General features: G+C 38.8%; 2 protein-coding genes and 1 long non-coding RNA gene across 5 annotated transcripts in view; 1 reads left to right on the top strand and 2 right to left on the bottom strand.

The window, feature by feature from the left end:
- Positions 1 to 16466, bottom strand: part of LOC101487469 (butyrophilin subfamily 3 member A2) — a 406303-nt gene that overhangs the window by 151603 nt on the left and 238234 nt on the right. The window lies entirely within an intron of this gene.
- Positions 1 to 16466, bottom strand: part of LOC143414993 (uncharacterized) — a 182337-nt gene that overhangs the window by 25603 nt on the left and 140268 nt on the right. The gene's annotated exons all lie outside the window — the stretch shown is intronic.
- Positions 6040 to 8185, top strand: LOC143416990 (high affinity immunoglobulin gamma Fc receptor I-like). Of its 2 annotated transcripts, none has more exons than XM_076882635.1 (5): positions 6040 to 6125; positions 6382 to 6426; positions 6539 to 6778; positions 6863 to 7108; positions 7711 to 8185. In XM_076882635.1, exons 1-5 carry the CDS (start codon positions 6095 to 6097, stop codon positions 7869 to 7871), a joined length of 723 nt encoding a protein of 240 aa, XP_076738750.1. In that variant the 5' UTR covers positions 6040 to 6094; the 3' UTR covers positions 7872 to 8185. The 2 variants fall into 2 exon arrangements, with proteins under 2 accessions (XP_076738750.1, XP_076738751.1); XM_076882636.1 differs by lacking the exon at positions 7711 to 8185 and adding an exon at positions 7370 to 7434.

The following is a 16466-nucleotide window of genomic DNA, read 5'->3' as shown; positions in this document are numbered from 1 at the left end:
TACATTAGCACGTACAATTGTGAAGCAGAATGTTTCATAATGAAACAAAAAATGGGTTTAACCAGCAACAGAACAGGAGGGTTAAATCAAAAATACAAAATTATTTACTAACATCTGCCACATGCAATTTAGTAATAATTGCACAGATATTTAATGCAAAAAAATGTGCTTGATATTAAAATGAACCGACTTCACCTTTTCCGAAAACAGCACAACTTTGGTAAATAACCTGTAAATCCAAGCACACCAACCAGCACTTTTTGGGGATTGTGCTCTCTCTGTTTTAGCTCTTTTAGTAAATCTGGCCTTTCATAGTTACATTGTAATTTTTTTCCATCTTCGTCTGCTTGTCCAACACCACTATGTCTGGTTCGTTAGATATCACCAGTTTGTCTGTCTGTATCTGGAAGTCCCACAGGATCTTATCTCATTCAAAACCACCCTGGGGGGCCTGTCCCATTTTGACCTCAGGACTCCCAGGCCATACTCAGCACAGATGCTCCTATATACTTTCTTGGCCTCTTAGTTATGGCCTTCCATGTATGCCCTGCCTGCTAGGATCTTGCACCCTGTTGTTATCATGTGCTGGATGCCACGTGTTAGATTCTGGCCATCATTTGACCCCATGGATCTTGTTTGATTCATCTTGGATAATGGTTCTGACAGTGGCATCTTCCCCACTGCTTAGCATGCAGCACCAGGTTACAGAGCCTGGGGTTAAACCCTCCATTAATGGTAATGAACGTTCTTGTCTAGATGCCAGTGGCTTCTATCTCATAAAAAAAAAAAACACCCAGCACGCCCCTGCGGGCGGTTTATCCTTCAAGCTCGGGTCCTCTACCAGAGGCCTGGGAGCTTGAGGGTCCTGCGCAGTATCTTAGCTGTTCCCAGGACTGCGCTCTTCTGGACAGAGATCTCCGATGTTGTTCCCGGGATCTGCTGGAGCCACTCGCCTAGCTTGGGAGTCACCGCACCTAGTGCTCCGATTACCACGGGGACCACCATTACCTTCACCCTCCACATCCTCTCGAGCTCTTCTCTGAGCCCTTGGTATTTCTCCAGCTTCTCGTGTTCCTTCTTCCTGATATTGCTGTCATTCGGAATCGCTACATCGATCACTACGGCCGTCTTCTTCTGTTTGTCTACCACCACTATGTCCGGTTGGTTAGCCACCACCATTTTGTCCGTCTGTATCTGGAAGTCCCACAGGATCTTAGCTCGGTCATTCTTCACCACCCTTGGGGGCATCTCCCATTTTGACCTCGGGACTTCCAGGTTATACTCGGCACAGATGTTCCTGTACACTATGCCGGCCACTTGGTTATGGCGTTCCATGTATGCCTTGCCTGCTAGCATCTTGTACCCTGCTGTTATGTGCTGGATTGTCTCTGGGGCATCTTTACACAGCCTGCACCTGGGGTCTTGCCTGGTGTGATAGACCCCAGCCTCTATGGATCTTGTACTCAGAGCTTGTTCTTGTGCTGCCATGATTAGTGCCTCTGTGCTGTCTTTCAGTCCAGCTTTGTCCAGCCACTGGTAGGATTTCTGGATATCAGCCACCTCCTCTATCTGCCGGTGGTACATACCGTGCAGGGGCCTGTCCTTCCATGATGGTTCCTCGTCTCCCTCCTCTTTCTTGGGTTTCTGCTGCCTGAGGTATTCACTGAGCACTCGGTCAGTTGGGGCCATCTTCCCAATGTATTCTTGGATGTTCGTTGTCTCATCCTGGACTGTGGTGCTGACACTCACCAGTCCCCGGCCCCCTTCCTTCCGCTTAGCGTACAGCCTCAGGGTGCTGGACTTGGGGTGAAACCCTCCATGCATGGTAAGGAGCTTTCTTGTCTTTATGTCAGTGGCTTCTATCTCCTCCTTTGGCCAGCCTATTACCCCAGCAGGGTACCTGATCACGGGCAGGGCGTACGTGTTGATGGCCCGGATCTTGTTCTTACCATTCAGCTGACTCCTCAGGACTTGCCTGACCCTCTGCAGGTACTTGGTGGTTGCAGCCTTTCTAGCGGCCTCTTCATGGTTCCCATTTGCCTGCGGGATCCCCAGGTACTTGTAACTGTCCTCTATGTCTGCAATGTTGCCTTCTGGTAGTTCAATCCCCTCAGTTCTGACTACCTTCCCTCTCTTTGATACCATCCGACTACACTTCTCCAGTCCGAACGACATTCCAATGTCATTGCTGTATAGCCTGGTAGTGTGGATCAGTGAATCGATGTCTCGTTCACTCTTGGCATACAGCTTGATGTCATCCATGTACAGGAGGTGGCTGACAACTGCTCCGTTCCGTAGTCGGTATCCGTAGCCAGTCTTGTTAATGATCTCACTGAGGGGGTTCAGGCCTATGCAGAACAGCAGTGGGGACAGAGCATCTCCTTGGTAGATCCCGCACTTGATGGTGACTTGTGCTATGGGCTTGGAGTTGGCCTCTAGTGTTGTACGCCACATCCCCATTGAGTTCCTGATGAAGGCCCTTAGGGTCCCATTGATCTTGTACAATTCTAGGCATTCCAGTATCCAGCTGTGGGGCATTGAGTCATAGGCCTTCTTGTAATCAATCCAGGCAGTGCACAGGTTGGTCAGTCTGGTCTTGCAGTCTCGGCTGATTGTTCTGTCTACCAGTAGCTGGTGTTTTGCGCCTCTGGTATTCTTGCCAATTCCTTTCTGTGTCCCGCTCATGTATTGACCCATGTGCCTGTTCATCTTAGCCGATATGATGCCTGACAGGAGCTTCCATGTAGTACTGAGGCAGGTTATTGGTCGGTAGTTGGAGGGGACCGGTCCCTTCTTGGGGTCCTTGGGGATCAGGACCGTCCGGCCTTCAGTTAGCCATTCCGGGTGTCTCTCGTTAACTAGCAGCTGGTTCATTTGTGCTGCCAGATGCTCGTGGAGTGCAGTCAGCTTCTTCAGCCAGTAGGCATGAACCATGTCGGGCCCTGGTGCTGTCCAACTCTTCATACTGGAGACTCTTTCTTGGATATCTGCCACTGTGATGGTTACTGGACCCTGTTCAGGGAGGTCGCTGTGGTCTGCCCTCAGATCCTCTAGCCACTGAGCATTGCCGTTATGGGTTGCATCCTTCTCCCATATGCTCTTCCAGTATTGCTCCGTCTCCAGCCTTGGTGGTGCTGTTCTCTTATTGTTCCCTTGCCACTGAGAGTACACCTTTGCTGGTTCTGTGGAGAACAGCTGGTTTATTCTCCTGCCTTCTATCTCTCTGGTGTACCTCCTCAAGCGGCTGGCCAAGGCTGTGAGTCTTTGCTTGGCAGTTTCCAAGGCCTCAGGTATGGACAGCTTGCTGTATTTCTTAGGCACCTTATTTGTCGCACCTTTCTGCAACTCCGTTAGTTGGCTAACCTCCCTCCGTGCTACTTTGATCTTGCCCTCTAGCCTCCTTCTCCATGGAGGGTACTGCCCCTTGTCGCTGTTCAACGTGTAGCCAAGCATCTCACTGATCACTGCTGCCGTATTGTAGATCAGCTTGTTAGTGTCGGTAATCGTGGTTGTAGGTATTGCCCGTAGTGCTGCATTAACATCATCTAGCAGACCTTCTGAGGGTACTTCACGTAATCTTGGTAACCGGCTACGGGGGATCGAGGTTTCAAGCTTGGCCATGATCCTATTTTTCAGGTCAGTTCCTCTTGCATATATATATATATATATATATATATATATATATATATATATATATATATATATATATATATATATATATATGCGAGAGAGAGGGGGGCAGAAATACACAATGTCAGCTCAAACAGGAAAAACAACTGTAAGTTGTATGTGCAATCTTACTGGCAACTTCTCAAAATCTTAGCTTATTTGTCCTACCCTCCTTTCCACGGAAAGGAACAGACAAGTGATTGCACAATTTTTAGGGTGCAGACAATGAGGTAATTCTTCTTAGTGGAAAGCACAGCAGAGGTCAGTTGCTTTACGCTTTACCCAAATGTTTCTTAACCTCTGTCTCTCTTCCACAGCATGTCTTTGTCCTGTCTTCCTTCTCTCACCCCAACCGGTCGCAGCAGATGGCCGCCCCTCCCTGAGCCTGGTTCTGCCGGAGGTTTCTTCCTGTTAAAAGGGAGTTTTTCCTTCCCACTGTCGCCAAAGTGCTTGCTCATAGGAGGTCATATGATTGTTGGGTTTTTCTCTGTATCTATGAAGCGCCTTGAGGCGACTTTTGTTGTGATTTGGCGCTATATAAATAAAATTGAATTGAATTGAACTTCATGCGGATACCCTCTCGGCGCCAGCTGGGGTCTCAAGGCTGGAGCCGAACAAAAAAAGACCCTGATAACGACTGTGTTTAACCCTTTAAGACCTACCATAGAACCAAGTCCGCCAGAGCTTATATTATATTTTTACATGCTGTGGAGCCATTTTTGGGAGCATTTCAAGTTGCTATACATCAATACAACCATTATAGCCCAAACTTTAATAATATGTCTGCATTAGGTGCATTACCTCCTTTATTACTTCCTTTGCAATAAATAATTTGACACGGCCATAATTCACTCGTTTGACACAAAGTATGTGGGGATTTCTCTTTTATCTCCCTGGGAGAAGATCTTGCAGTATTCGTGTTGCACGGCAAGAGGCAGAGTAGTACCGCTGAAACCATTATTGCAAATAATATTGTAATATTGTAATATTATTGCAACAAACAAATATAAAGCTAGAAATGTACCAGACGGTTTATTTTTTCCTATGTTAATTTGATCCTATGTTTGGATAACAGTTTTCATTGACTGCCTCCGTGTGGACTCTGTGTTAATACTAATATGTAGAATGAATAATACAAAATAATTTTGGGTGAAAGAAAGTGATTGATGTTTAAATAGCTAAAAAGAAATCATGGTAGTTAAAACACGGGTATGTCAAACTCATTTTTCTTCTAGGCCAGCTTACTTTGATCTTAAGTAGGTTGAATAACTGAAACTCCAAGCAATATGTTCATAGAAGACAAAGAAGTTCAATTTCAAAAGCACATATCAGTTTTTCTACATGATATATTTTGGGCAGAACTTTGTGCCATCAGAAACTGAATTTGAATAAGTTAAATTCTAATTTGCATTTGTCAGATTGAATCTGTAACTTGACTAAATGATTTTTAAAACTGAATTTGAGTTAGCCTAATTTGAAATCCAATGTATTGGTTTGAAAATAATCGTCACTAAATTGAAATTGAATTGTATATTTTGAAAATGAATTCATTTCCTTTCAAACTGTATTTCATCTTTTTAAAAATTTTCTTTCCAGTAATTTCAATTTCACTTCTCACCATTCAGTTTCAGTTCTAAAATTCAATTTCAGTTCTTAAATTCATTATTTGGGGATTTACATCTGGGTCCTTCGAGAAAACCACAGAGTAATCCAGCGCTGATTACTAGAACTACATTTTACCAGTGGACCCAATGTGTTATTGAGGGGAATCTACAGCACCTTCAGCTGGAGGTGGATTAAGACTTCAGAAGAATGTCCAGCATAACTCTCGGGTTGGTAATAAATGTATTACATGTATCAGAACAAGCATCATGTTAACAAATGATAGCCGTACAGTAACTTTTATGCTTATTGGGCTGCTTCAGGAGTCATGCATGCATGTAATAGACACGCTGTGTGAAAATTATCATTGCAAATAAAATGTCCAGTCTCTTAAGTATTTGTATTTGTACCTCTGTTTGATGTGCTCATATGTCCATAAACAATCAGGTATTCACACTGATAAGTGCAAGCAGCTTCACCACAAGTGTATGTTCATGATTTTAACAATAAGAAAAATGTTGTGTACTGGAATAAACCCATTAGCTGTGCATTTTTTGTTTAAACAATGATACCACTCTGGATTTTATATTAATACATACTTGTTCACATGTTACTGTATCGTAGTAAAGTGAATGTGAGAAACATTGAATTATTATTAAGTTGCATTAAAGGCAGCTTTCTTCTCTGATTTCACTCCAGTGAACTGAAACTGCAGTGTTACTAGACCAGCATTTTTGCTTCTTCTTTTAAATGCCAAGTGTTGCATCAGCAGCACGAATAAGTCAAACAGAAACAGAATGTTGTTAACAATCTGGACGACATCATGGATTTTAGAGCTCTCTGCGTCAAACTCAGTGAGTCCTCTCTTCACTTCCACATTAAAACTAAACTGTAATAAATCTATAAGTTAATAATGGTTTTAGAAAATTATGTGGTTTGAAAAGTTTCATCTAGAGGAAAATGCCAAATAACAAGTAGCTTTGTCAGCAGTTTTACATTTAAGTATTATGTATGGCGGTTATTCTTTTTTGTTATTTTTCTTTTTTAATGTGTTTTTTAGTGTGTGTTTGTTTTAATGTGTGTTTTTAATGCCTGTTTTTGTCTTTTCAGTGATGAGTGTGATCATCCTGCTTTGTGCACATGATCAGAAAAGTGGTAAGTACCAGAAAAGTAAACTGACATGAACATTTATCAGTTTGTGTTTGGAACTTAAATTTGTGATATTCAAAAATAAAACTAAAGTAAATCTCTCCTTTTCTTCATCTAGATGCATTTTCTCTTCATATCCTTCCAAACAGATTACAGTTCTTTGAATATGAGGCAGTGACCTTTTACTGTGAGGGAGTTGTTTATTGTGAATTTGTGCATAAAGTCAAAGGGAAAATAAAAACATGTCCCAAAGGATCATCCTGCACCATCACAAATGTTTATCTAGATGACAGTGGGGAGTACTGGTATGAAAATGAAGAAGGGATCAGAAGCAACAGTATCAACATCTCCATCACTGGTATGTTTGCAGTGGGACAATATTTTGTGATTCATTTTAATCAAATTTTATTTAAAAAAACCCCAAAAAACTCTTGTTATTCAGCTGGTTCTGTGATCCTGGAGAGTCCTGCTGTTCCTGTGATGGAGGGAGAAGATGTGACCCTGAGCTGCAGAAATAAGTTAACTCCCTCAGACTTCATGGCTGATTTCTATAAATATGGAGTCCACATCAGGAACAACTCAACAGGAAGCATGACCATCCACAAAGTTTCAAAATCTGATGAAGGACTTTATAAATGCAGCATTGTAGGAGCTGGAGAATCCCCAGAGAGCTGGCTCAGTGTCACAGGTGAGACAGTGAAGAGGTCTTGTTTTTCTCCTTTTTAATGCCGGTAGTAATACAACTGTATCACTTATCATTATACTAGAATTTATGGTGAATTTGTCTGACAGAAGAGGAAACAAAGAAGTGGGTTTGTGACTGACACATGAATCAGCTGATGATCGCTAACTGCTCACTTCAGGCTCCTGCTTTGTGTGATTAAACAGACTCTTTTATTATAAAATAATTCAGTAATTTTTTTTATCATTTACACAATTTTCTCTTCAGATCAGACATCATAAACCACTGTGAAAAAAAAATATGTCATGGATAATAAACAACAAACAACAAACGGGATAAGAACTTTTGGACTACATATGGAGGAAAAATGTGCAGATATAATTTACATAAAATTTTATACCATATTTCTTTAATTGTTCATTTGCTGGGCTTTTTAACAGTTTGGTAGTCTATGGGGGTAAATTCACAACTTAAATGGACAATAGAGGAACTGCATTTCTGCCAGTTTTTCAGCCCTTGAATTTGCCAATGTAAATATTAAGTAAATAACCAAGGTGAACACTGAAATAATTAATGAATTGTTTTTATCTCCTCAATCAATCACACAGAGACCCAGACAGACCCCTCGTCACAGCCTGGCTGTCATATTTACCTCGTCTTACGGACTGTGTTCACCATCATAATGGTGGCTCTGCTGTTGCTGCTTGTGGGACTTCTTCACTCTGGGAAAATCAGAGCCACAACACCTAATTTAAACTCAATCTCATGAAATTGCAACTGCTATGATACATGAAACAGAGCAGGCAATGGTTATTATGAGTAACACAAATAGACAATAGAAAGCTGTCCTCCATTCTTCGTTGAGTGATATATTAAACAATCCAAATATACCATGCATTGTTTTGTAATTGAAATAGATGTATCCATTTGCATTATTTGCATGTCTATTAATTGTTATAAACATGCGCGTATTCAGTTAGATAAACCTGACAAACCCATATAGTGTTGGATTCAAATGCTAACAAAAGCAATTGTCTGTTATTTAAAATTTTAACTTAAATAAACTTGATCTATGTGCTTTAATTTTTTGTAAGTGTATGAATGCTGTTACAAGCTGTTACCTTTTAATCCAGTTATATAGAAATATTTTCTTTTACTTGTTCTCTGTTAAACTCTATTAAATTATATATTTCTCACTCCCTCCCGTCTTGCGCAACCCACACATACACAATCACACACACACACACCAAAGTCTTAAGTTTAATTCAATTTGGTTTTCTTTATATTGCGCCAAATCACAGTAACAGTTGCCTCAAGGTGATTTATTTGAGGCCTGTCTTCAGATTCATTATTATGTTCTAAATTTTCTTATGCAGTATACTGGTTAACTTAAGCATATTTATAATTAATATACCTGGTTATATTCTGATCAGTATTAAGCAATTGAGTATACTTAATCAGTACTACAACCACATATACATTATGATTCTATCAACAGTCACAACATTGAATGCTATTTCTCTGATTCAGGATCACGTTTATGTGTTCTCAACACAATTCTTATCCTATAAAAAAAAACTACATGTAAAACTCTGCGCTCAAGTTCCCTGGCTGTGTGTGAGTTTGAACTTACAAGTACAAATTTTGACCCAATTTTCCCTTTCTTTCAGCTGATTGGTCAATGTTATGTCAATCACAAATGTAAACAGATGGATTTGGTTGTCGGAGAGGTGGCTTACTGAGCTTCTGGTCCTAATTCACACAAATTCTCATCTATGGACGCACAAACATAACATTTTTGGATATTGTGGTTTACGAGGTTACAAAACTCAGTTCACAACTACGCATTTGATGTACAAGTACAACATATCTATGGCCACAATTTGAGCCCATAGACAGAGGACAGCCCATCTTTAAACACCCTGACTAAAGTGTGGTTGTGTACCCAGACAGAAGAAGTGGTGTCTTTTTTCATGCTGCAGCAATATCTATTAGAAAGCCAAAATACAATGCAGCCAAAAAATATCATGTGCCTGCATTTGTTTGGCAAAACTTTATGAAAGCAGAAGTCATTTGGGTTGAGTCAGAGTTTTTCCCACTTCCACTTAACATATAACCCTGATAACCACATGCAAAGTAGCATATACTGCTACATGTCTGTCAACACTTTTTGTGGCTGGTTTGTGGACATAAGTGACCTGTGACTTACTTTGCACTGAAATGTCTGTCTCCACTATCACATATTATTTTCATGTACTATGTTAGAGAATAAAAACAATTTTCTATTTTAGAAAAACATGGCCACAAACAAATACGCAAGTCTCTTCACTACTGTTTCCAGCTTCAGTTCAAAAGTGGTGTGTTTACTAGGATCAACAAAAGCTTCATCACAAAATGTGAATGGACTTTTTAAATATGGAAAACAGATGAATGAGGAACTCATCAGAGTTATAAAGCAAGCACAAGAAGGTGCATCTTAAATGACAACAGCTAGTTATGTATGCGGGTGAAGGAGCCATGATTACATCCCTCTCTGGTCTGTGGATGGAAAAAAGATGTAATAAGATGTAAGATGTAATCTGCACAATGAGGAGGTTAAGCTACAGAAAGCTAGAAACACCATTTTATACCATACTGTATTTCTTTAGTTGTTCACAAGTTGTAATTTTAACAGTTTGGACTTGCAGGACATGTGTGGTGGATCGTAAATTTGATTAGTTTTGAAGTTGTACATCTCTGTTCCTTACATTTCATGTCATGCCCTTATTAATGTTTTATTTGTTGCTTTGACTGTTTTCGAATAGAATATGCAGTGGGAATATAGAGGGAGATAAGTAGTGAAAGTTTTGCCTGGGTTGATTGTGCTTCGATCCATTGTTAATGCCTCAGGGCTCCAGTAGGTGGGTTCGCGCGCTTCCTCCTTCACTCAATACAGACGAGTGAGAGTGAGAGCTGCGTGTCTGTGCCGTTCTTTCACCTCTCCTCACTATTTCCCCTGTTTAAGGTAACTGTCATGCACAAATCTGTATAAATGTGTGTTACTGTTGATTATTACATTGTTATCATTGTTCATTGTAGCGGAAGATGTGAATTGCGGACTATTTTGCTGAGAAGTTCCAGTTAATCTCTGTTGCTGTGTATGCTAGTTTTCGCTATCACTCCGCCATATTGTGTGAAGATTTTTCTGTTACTATCTGTATAAGTTAACTACTGGAAGACATGCAGTACTTAAAGTATTATTTCATTGCTGTGGAAAGTTAGTGACTGTGTCAGCTAACATGTGCGAGTTAAAAAGATGTTTTTGTCTAATGCTACAGTTCATGTTATCTAAAGTATTCTCATCAGCTAATGCAGCGAACAATAGTGACTTAGTTTGGATACAGTTGTCCTGAGACTGAGTGCATCCATAAGAATATTGTTTTGGTTGTATTGCTTCTGAAACTCAATACAGACGAGTGAGAGTGAGAGCTGAGTGTCTGTGCCGTTCTTTCACCTCTCCTCACTATTTCCCCTGTTTAAGGGCACAACACATGCATGAGGAAATGCAGTTTCTGGGAATTTTCACCCCCTGATTTTTATTTAATTCCTGCTATCCCAGTCAGCTGGAGACTCAATGCACAGAGTGAGACATGTTCAGAGCCCACCTGTTATATTTACCTCATGTTCAATCTTTTGTAAATGTAACTTTCATGATATAGGAAACTGCAGCAAACGATGATTAGTAGCACAAACAGATTATTTCTATAAGGAGAAGCATTTGGTCTAATTAAATGTAGTTTTCTTTATATAGCGTCAAATCCTAATAACAGTTGCCTCAAGGTGATTAATAATTTTTTATTCTTTACTAAAAACCAGAATAGGATATATTTGAATTGACAAAAATTAGTTGTCTTGTTGGTATTTCCTGCATCTTTGTTTGTGTACGTGTTAAATATCCAAGGCTTTGTGTTTTGTTTTTTTGTTGTTTATTTTATTGGTATTCTACATTTTTCAACATTTATCCTCAACCTCCTGTTTTATTTTGATAATAGTTTGTTTTATGTTCACATGTATATTAAACACAAAGAATACAAACTGCTTCTCTTTAAGAGATCTACTCTAGCACAAGGTTGTGAGTTACAATAGTTACATATGACAAAATTTGATATCCCTTGCCTTTCTGTCTGTACCACCGGCACACACTCAGCTCTGGAGTTCTGACATCCAATGTAACTGTAACGCAGGAGGTGCAAGGGAAAATTATGTTTACTCAATCTCCATTAATGTATTTAATCTGAAACATACGTAAACACACACTCCCACATGCTCATACAGTGCAATACAGCAATGATCTAAAAAAAAAATTGGGATCAGACAAAATTCACTCTAATGATACCTCCTGTCTTCTCTCTATTGCATTAAGTGATCACACAGATCATGTTTGCTGCAAATTAGTTCAATACTGTGTCATTTACACTAATTTAAATGTTTCCTCTTCTATCAAGCAACTGAACAAGTGGTAAATAAGTGACTTTAATAATGCCCATTAAATACCAAACAATATTTCCTAATCATTATTATTTTAAACATTGACAGAAATCACAATACACCGATATTTTAATGGTTTTAAAGATGGTATCAGGCACATGTACACACTGTCAAACTTGTAACCTTTTTGTGCCCGAAAATAAATCTTGCAATATTTCATGACGACCAGCAGATGGCAGAGTTGGGCTAAAATGAACAAATTTTAGCCCAACTGCCATCAATAACAATAACTCACTGGAAAACTAAAAACAAAAGTACAGACTGTACTTAAGTAGAACTACAAATACTGATTCATCTTCTTTACTCAAGTGAAGATGAAAAGGTAGAGGCTCTAAAAAGTACGCAAAGCAAGAAAGTAAAAGTAGCCCCATAAAAAAACATTTCCATGAGCTATTTTTATGCAGAACTACCTGCACATTGTTCTAATGTAATGTGCTGGAGCCACTATAGGGAAGCTGTACAAACAGATACTTACAAATAGCTCTGACAGCACTGAGCAGCTCCTTCAGTGGCTGCGGCATCCACGATGTGGGATGGAGAGATTTCGCAGGTCTTTCCTCCCCACTGCTGTCAGACTCAAACAACAAAGACTTCAACTGATCAAACACACACTTCCACACATGTGCAATAGCAATAACACTAAGTGCAATACTCTTTTCTGGCATCATTGTATTATACTCAATTGTGTATAGCATTTGTATTCTATTTTATTGATTATATATAGTATTTTATTTTATTTTATTCTATTATATTGTGCACGGTATCTTATTGATATCTTATTCCAGTGTTTTTCTGTAATTTTTCTAGGCAACTTTGCACTGTCCACACCTGTAACAAAACAAATTCCCCACACGTGGGACTAATAAAGATTATCTTATCTTATTCTCTGTATTGTAGAGAGTTGGGATGATAAAATAAATTTAATGTTGGCCATATTATATTTAGATTATATTACCAAAATGTGTCTCTATTCTCATGAAGGACGTTAGCTCACTTTTGTTTACTAGCTCATCTTAAAATTACTGTTGGGTAAGCATGACCCATGGTCTCTCCACCTCAGATACATCACAAACCAATAAAATAAAATCTCACTAAAAGTAAAAATAAGATGCGATTAAGATTTCTGCCTTCATTTTCTTTTTTGTATTCTTTTTTTTTCCTGTCCTGTCCAGCAGTGTAACAATCAGAATTGTTGTCTGAAGGCCAAAGAAATGCCCAAAAGATTTATTTCAAAAGTGGATAATTTTGGCTGTTGCTTTACTTGTCCACTATCCATATTTTATTAGAAGTGAATTATTTTTTTTTAATTTTTTTTTTATTTTGAGTTATTAAAATCACACAAGATGAGGAGAAGGAAAAGAGAAAAGAAAAACAAGGAGAGAGAGAGAAAAAAAAACCTAATAAATTTGCTTGACCTCCAGCTGAAGAAAAAAAAATGTGAGAAAAAAGCAACACAGCAGGAAACCCACAGAAACAACCAACATATGTATAAGTAACCGTAAATAAGAAATATTAAATGTTATTGAGCAGAATACAGTATTATTAATACATGACATGTTTAGAGTCAGCAGTCGACCAAGATCAAGCCCAAGAGTGTGTCTGTACATCACTGTTTGTGCACCTGTGTGAACATGTGAGTGTTAAGCGTGCTTGTGTTCATAAGGTTTCTCCTTTTAAGTATCTAATAGGTGTGGGGAGCCACAGTCCTGCCCTCCAGGACATGAAGCAGGCATGGAGGGGACTCAGGCCCCAGAAATCCAGAGGCCTCCCAGACCAGGAGGATAACAGCAGGGGCAAATTACCCCTCAATAGGTAAAATGGAGAGGTGGGCACCGACACCACAGGTGAGGCTGAATAAACAGACCGTCTGGACTCCGTTCAGGGTGCCCACCCCCAAGGCCCTATATGTATGACAGTACGGGTGAGAGGACAAATAACAACAGTGATATAAATGATGAGGATTTGTTTATTACTGTCACAATGAAAACCATGAAACTAAGAAGGCAGACATGATATATATGCAATGACTGCAAGTTGTATTAAAAGCAGCAGTTTGTTTTCTCCCCTTTTATAGTGATCTGAAACTGCGGGTAACTTTAATGTAACGTAGCTTATTCAAACACTATTTTTAAATGTTTAGCATCGCTTCAGCTGCAGAAAGAAGCCACACAGGAAACACCCCCTGCTCACTGACTTAACATTTGTCAAGTGTGCACATAGTCAGCAGCAAGACAGCATGGAGGTCAGAGCTCTGTGCATCAAACTGTGTACGTACTTTTTTCTTTTTCTACATTAGAGCTAAATTATAAATAGTTTAGTAAATTTAATAATGAGGTTTAGATGTAATACTTTTTTTAACTTTCAGAAAATATTTTCTAATTTAGTTGTGCCATCCTGAGATGTTATTAGTATTGCACTGTAGGCCTCAATAATTTGTATCTCTTTTCTGTCTCTTCAGTTATGACTCTTGTGGTCCTTTGTGCACATGGTCAGAAAGTTGGCAAGTATCAAAAAATTGCTTGTTGATATGGATGTTGTTTAGTATTTTGTGTTTTGTGGACCAAATATATGAAAAGTAGGAAAAAAGTATTCTTTTGTGATCATGTATATAAAGAGTTATGGTGCACATTTTCAGTTCATTTTCCTTTTTTCCTGAAATGTTGTTTTCTCTATATTTAGGTAAAGCTCATCAGTGAGTCTTTTCGTTTGTTCTTTTCTCAGATGCAGTGTCCTTTCGAATCAGTCCAAACAGACTGCAGTTCTTTGAATATGAATCAGTAACATTTTACTGTGATGGGGTCCTTTATTGTCAAGTTGTTCATGAATTCAAAGGGAAAATAGAATCATGTAATAAAACTAACATGAAAACACCAACAGGATCATACTGCACCATTTCAAATATTTATCCAGATGATGGTGGAGAGTACTGGTGTGAGACTGAAGGAGGGAACAGAAGCAACAAAATCAACATAACTGTCACTGGTATGTTTACAACAAGGTAACAATATTTTGTGATTTTAAATAATTTTATTGTCACATGAATCACAGACTTGTCTCATACAGTTGGCTCTGTGATCCTGGAGAGTCCTGCCATTCCTGTAATAGAGGAAGGAAATGTGACTCTGTGCTGCAGAAACAAGATGGCTTCTTCCAACTTCAAAACTGATTTCTATAAATATGGACATCTCATCCATAATAGCTCCACAGGAAACGTGACAATCCACAGAGTTTCCAAGTCTGATGAAGGACTTTACAAGTGTGGGATTTCGGGAGTTGGAGAATCATCAGAGAGCTGGCTCAGTGTCAGGGGTGATTTGAAGCCTTTATAACCTTCCTGTTGTGTTGTCTGATTGTCCGTCCCTCAGGTTTTTAGAAGCTTTTAATGCCAGATATGTAACGTTTTAAACATCATCTCAGTATAAGGAAGCTTGAATTAACATTTTATCTTCCGCTTAATTTTTTTTAGCTTTTAATCATTCAGCAACTAATCCAGACATTTACAAAGATACAAGACTTTTCACCTGTGATGCCACACCTTGGATCATTTCCACTACTGTATTCGGTGCTCTGTTGTTGTTGGTGGGACTGTACCACTTTGGCAAATGTTGCTGGGAGAGAGGTAAAAAAAAAACACCAATTGCTGCTACCTAAATGTTTTTACATGGATTACATTTATTGTGTGGTTAAGTTTAGTTGGTGCATAATGTTTGAAAAAATGTTCATTTCTTTCTCGCTGGCTATGTTGATACAGTTTATTTTATTATTCTTTTTTTCCCTTCTGCAAATTTCTTCTGTCCATCAACAACAGTCAATGGTTCAGGCTCAGCCGACGATCAAACAGGTCAGAACACAAACACTGTGGCAGTGTTGTTTTTATACCATCCAACTGAAGGAAACTGGAAGATATATAATTTGAAATAGAAATGCTCTTATTGATTATTTGGATATTGTACTGAAGTTATACTGAGTTTATTTTTTAATTAATTAATTTTTTGATAGGCTAAGGCTATAGACTATTTATTAAGCTAAGTAAGAGTCTGTGCCTGTTTTCATATATTTTGATAACTTTTGTTATTTTACAGCTTCCACAGCGGCCACTATGGTGAATCCAGTCAGAGAAATGTATGCTGTTATAAGAAAAAAAAACAGGAAGAAGAAAGGTATTTTATAAAACATGTCTCTAAATTGACAAGCAGACAATCATAATTAGTTTTCTTGTTGCTATTACCTGCATTTTTGTTTGTATATCTAATCATTTATAAATTTGGAGATTTTAGTGATAATTTTCAACGTGTAGGATATTTTTATTTGCTTTGTTGAGTGTTATATAAAGAACAACCATGTTTTCTCTCCTTTATGCAAAGTATTGAGTAGGAGCCAGAAAATTATACCATAGCTTAGCACACAGGTAATCAATTAAAGGGTTGTTTGTTTGTTTGTTTTTACCTCAGAGTCCTGCTAGCAGCAGGTAACATAACGGACTGATAGAAATGGTATTGATTTTCGTTTCTAACTCTGAATGAGAGATTTTCCTAAAATTTCACATGAAATTGAATAACCACAGTGAATGATAACCAGAGATCATCATCCGTTATATTACTGTTAATATAAGTGATGACCTCTCAGCTTTACTGCTTTCCTCTATTAGACAAAGATGTACTGTCCTCTAGATCCATATTCTACAGCTCAGGCTGTCAAATATGTGTCCAGAATATGGGTCTAGTGACACTTACCCACAAGTTGCAACTCAATTAAAAAAAATCATCGTAATGGGTGATCCACCTGGGGACTCACTCAATGCTCATGTGTCCATAAGTGCACATGGCACCAGAACACC

Source organism: Maylandia zebra, linkage group LG3 (assembly GCF_041146795.1).
Source record: "Maylandia zebra isolate NMK-2024a linkage group LG3, Mzebra_GT3a, whole genome shotgun sequence".
NCBI classification, from domain to species: Eukaryota; Metazoa; Chordata; class Actinopteri; order Cichliformes; family Cichlidae; genus Maylandia; species Maylandia zebra.
Note: the sequence above shows the minus strand (reverse complement) of the source record. Positions and strands in the feature narration are given on the sequence as shown.

Coding starts and splice junctions, on each gene's coding strand:
- LOC143416990 (XM_076882635.1), top strand. CDS start 6,095: ATGGATTTTAGAGCTCTCTGCGTCAAACTCA. Junction 6,126..6,381: donor AGCTCTCTGCGTCAAACTCA/GTGAGTCCTCTC, acceptor TTGTCTTTTCAG/TGATGAGTGTGATCATCCTG. Junction 6,779..6,862: donor TATCAACATCTCCATCACTG/GTATGTTTGCAG, acceptor CTTGTTATTCAG/CTGGTTCTGTGATCCTGGAG.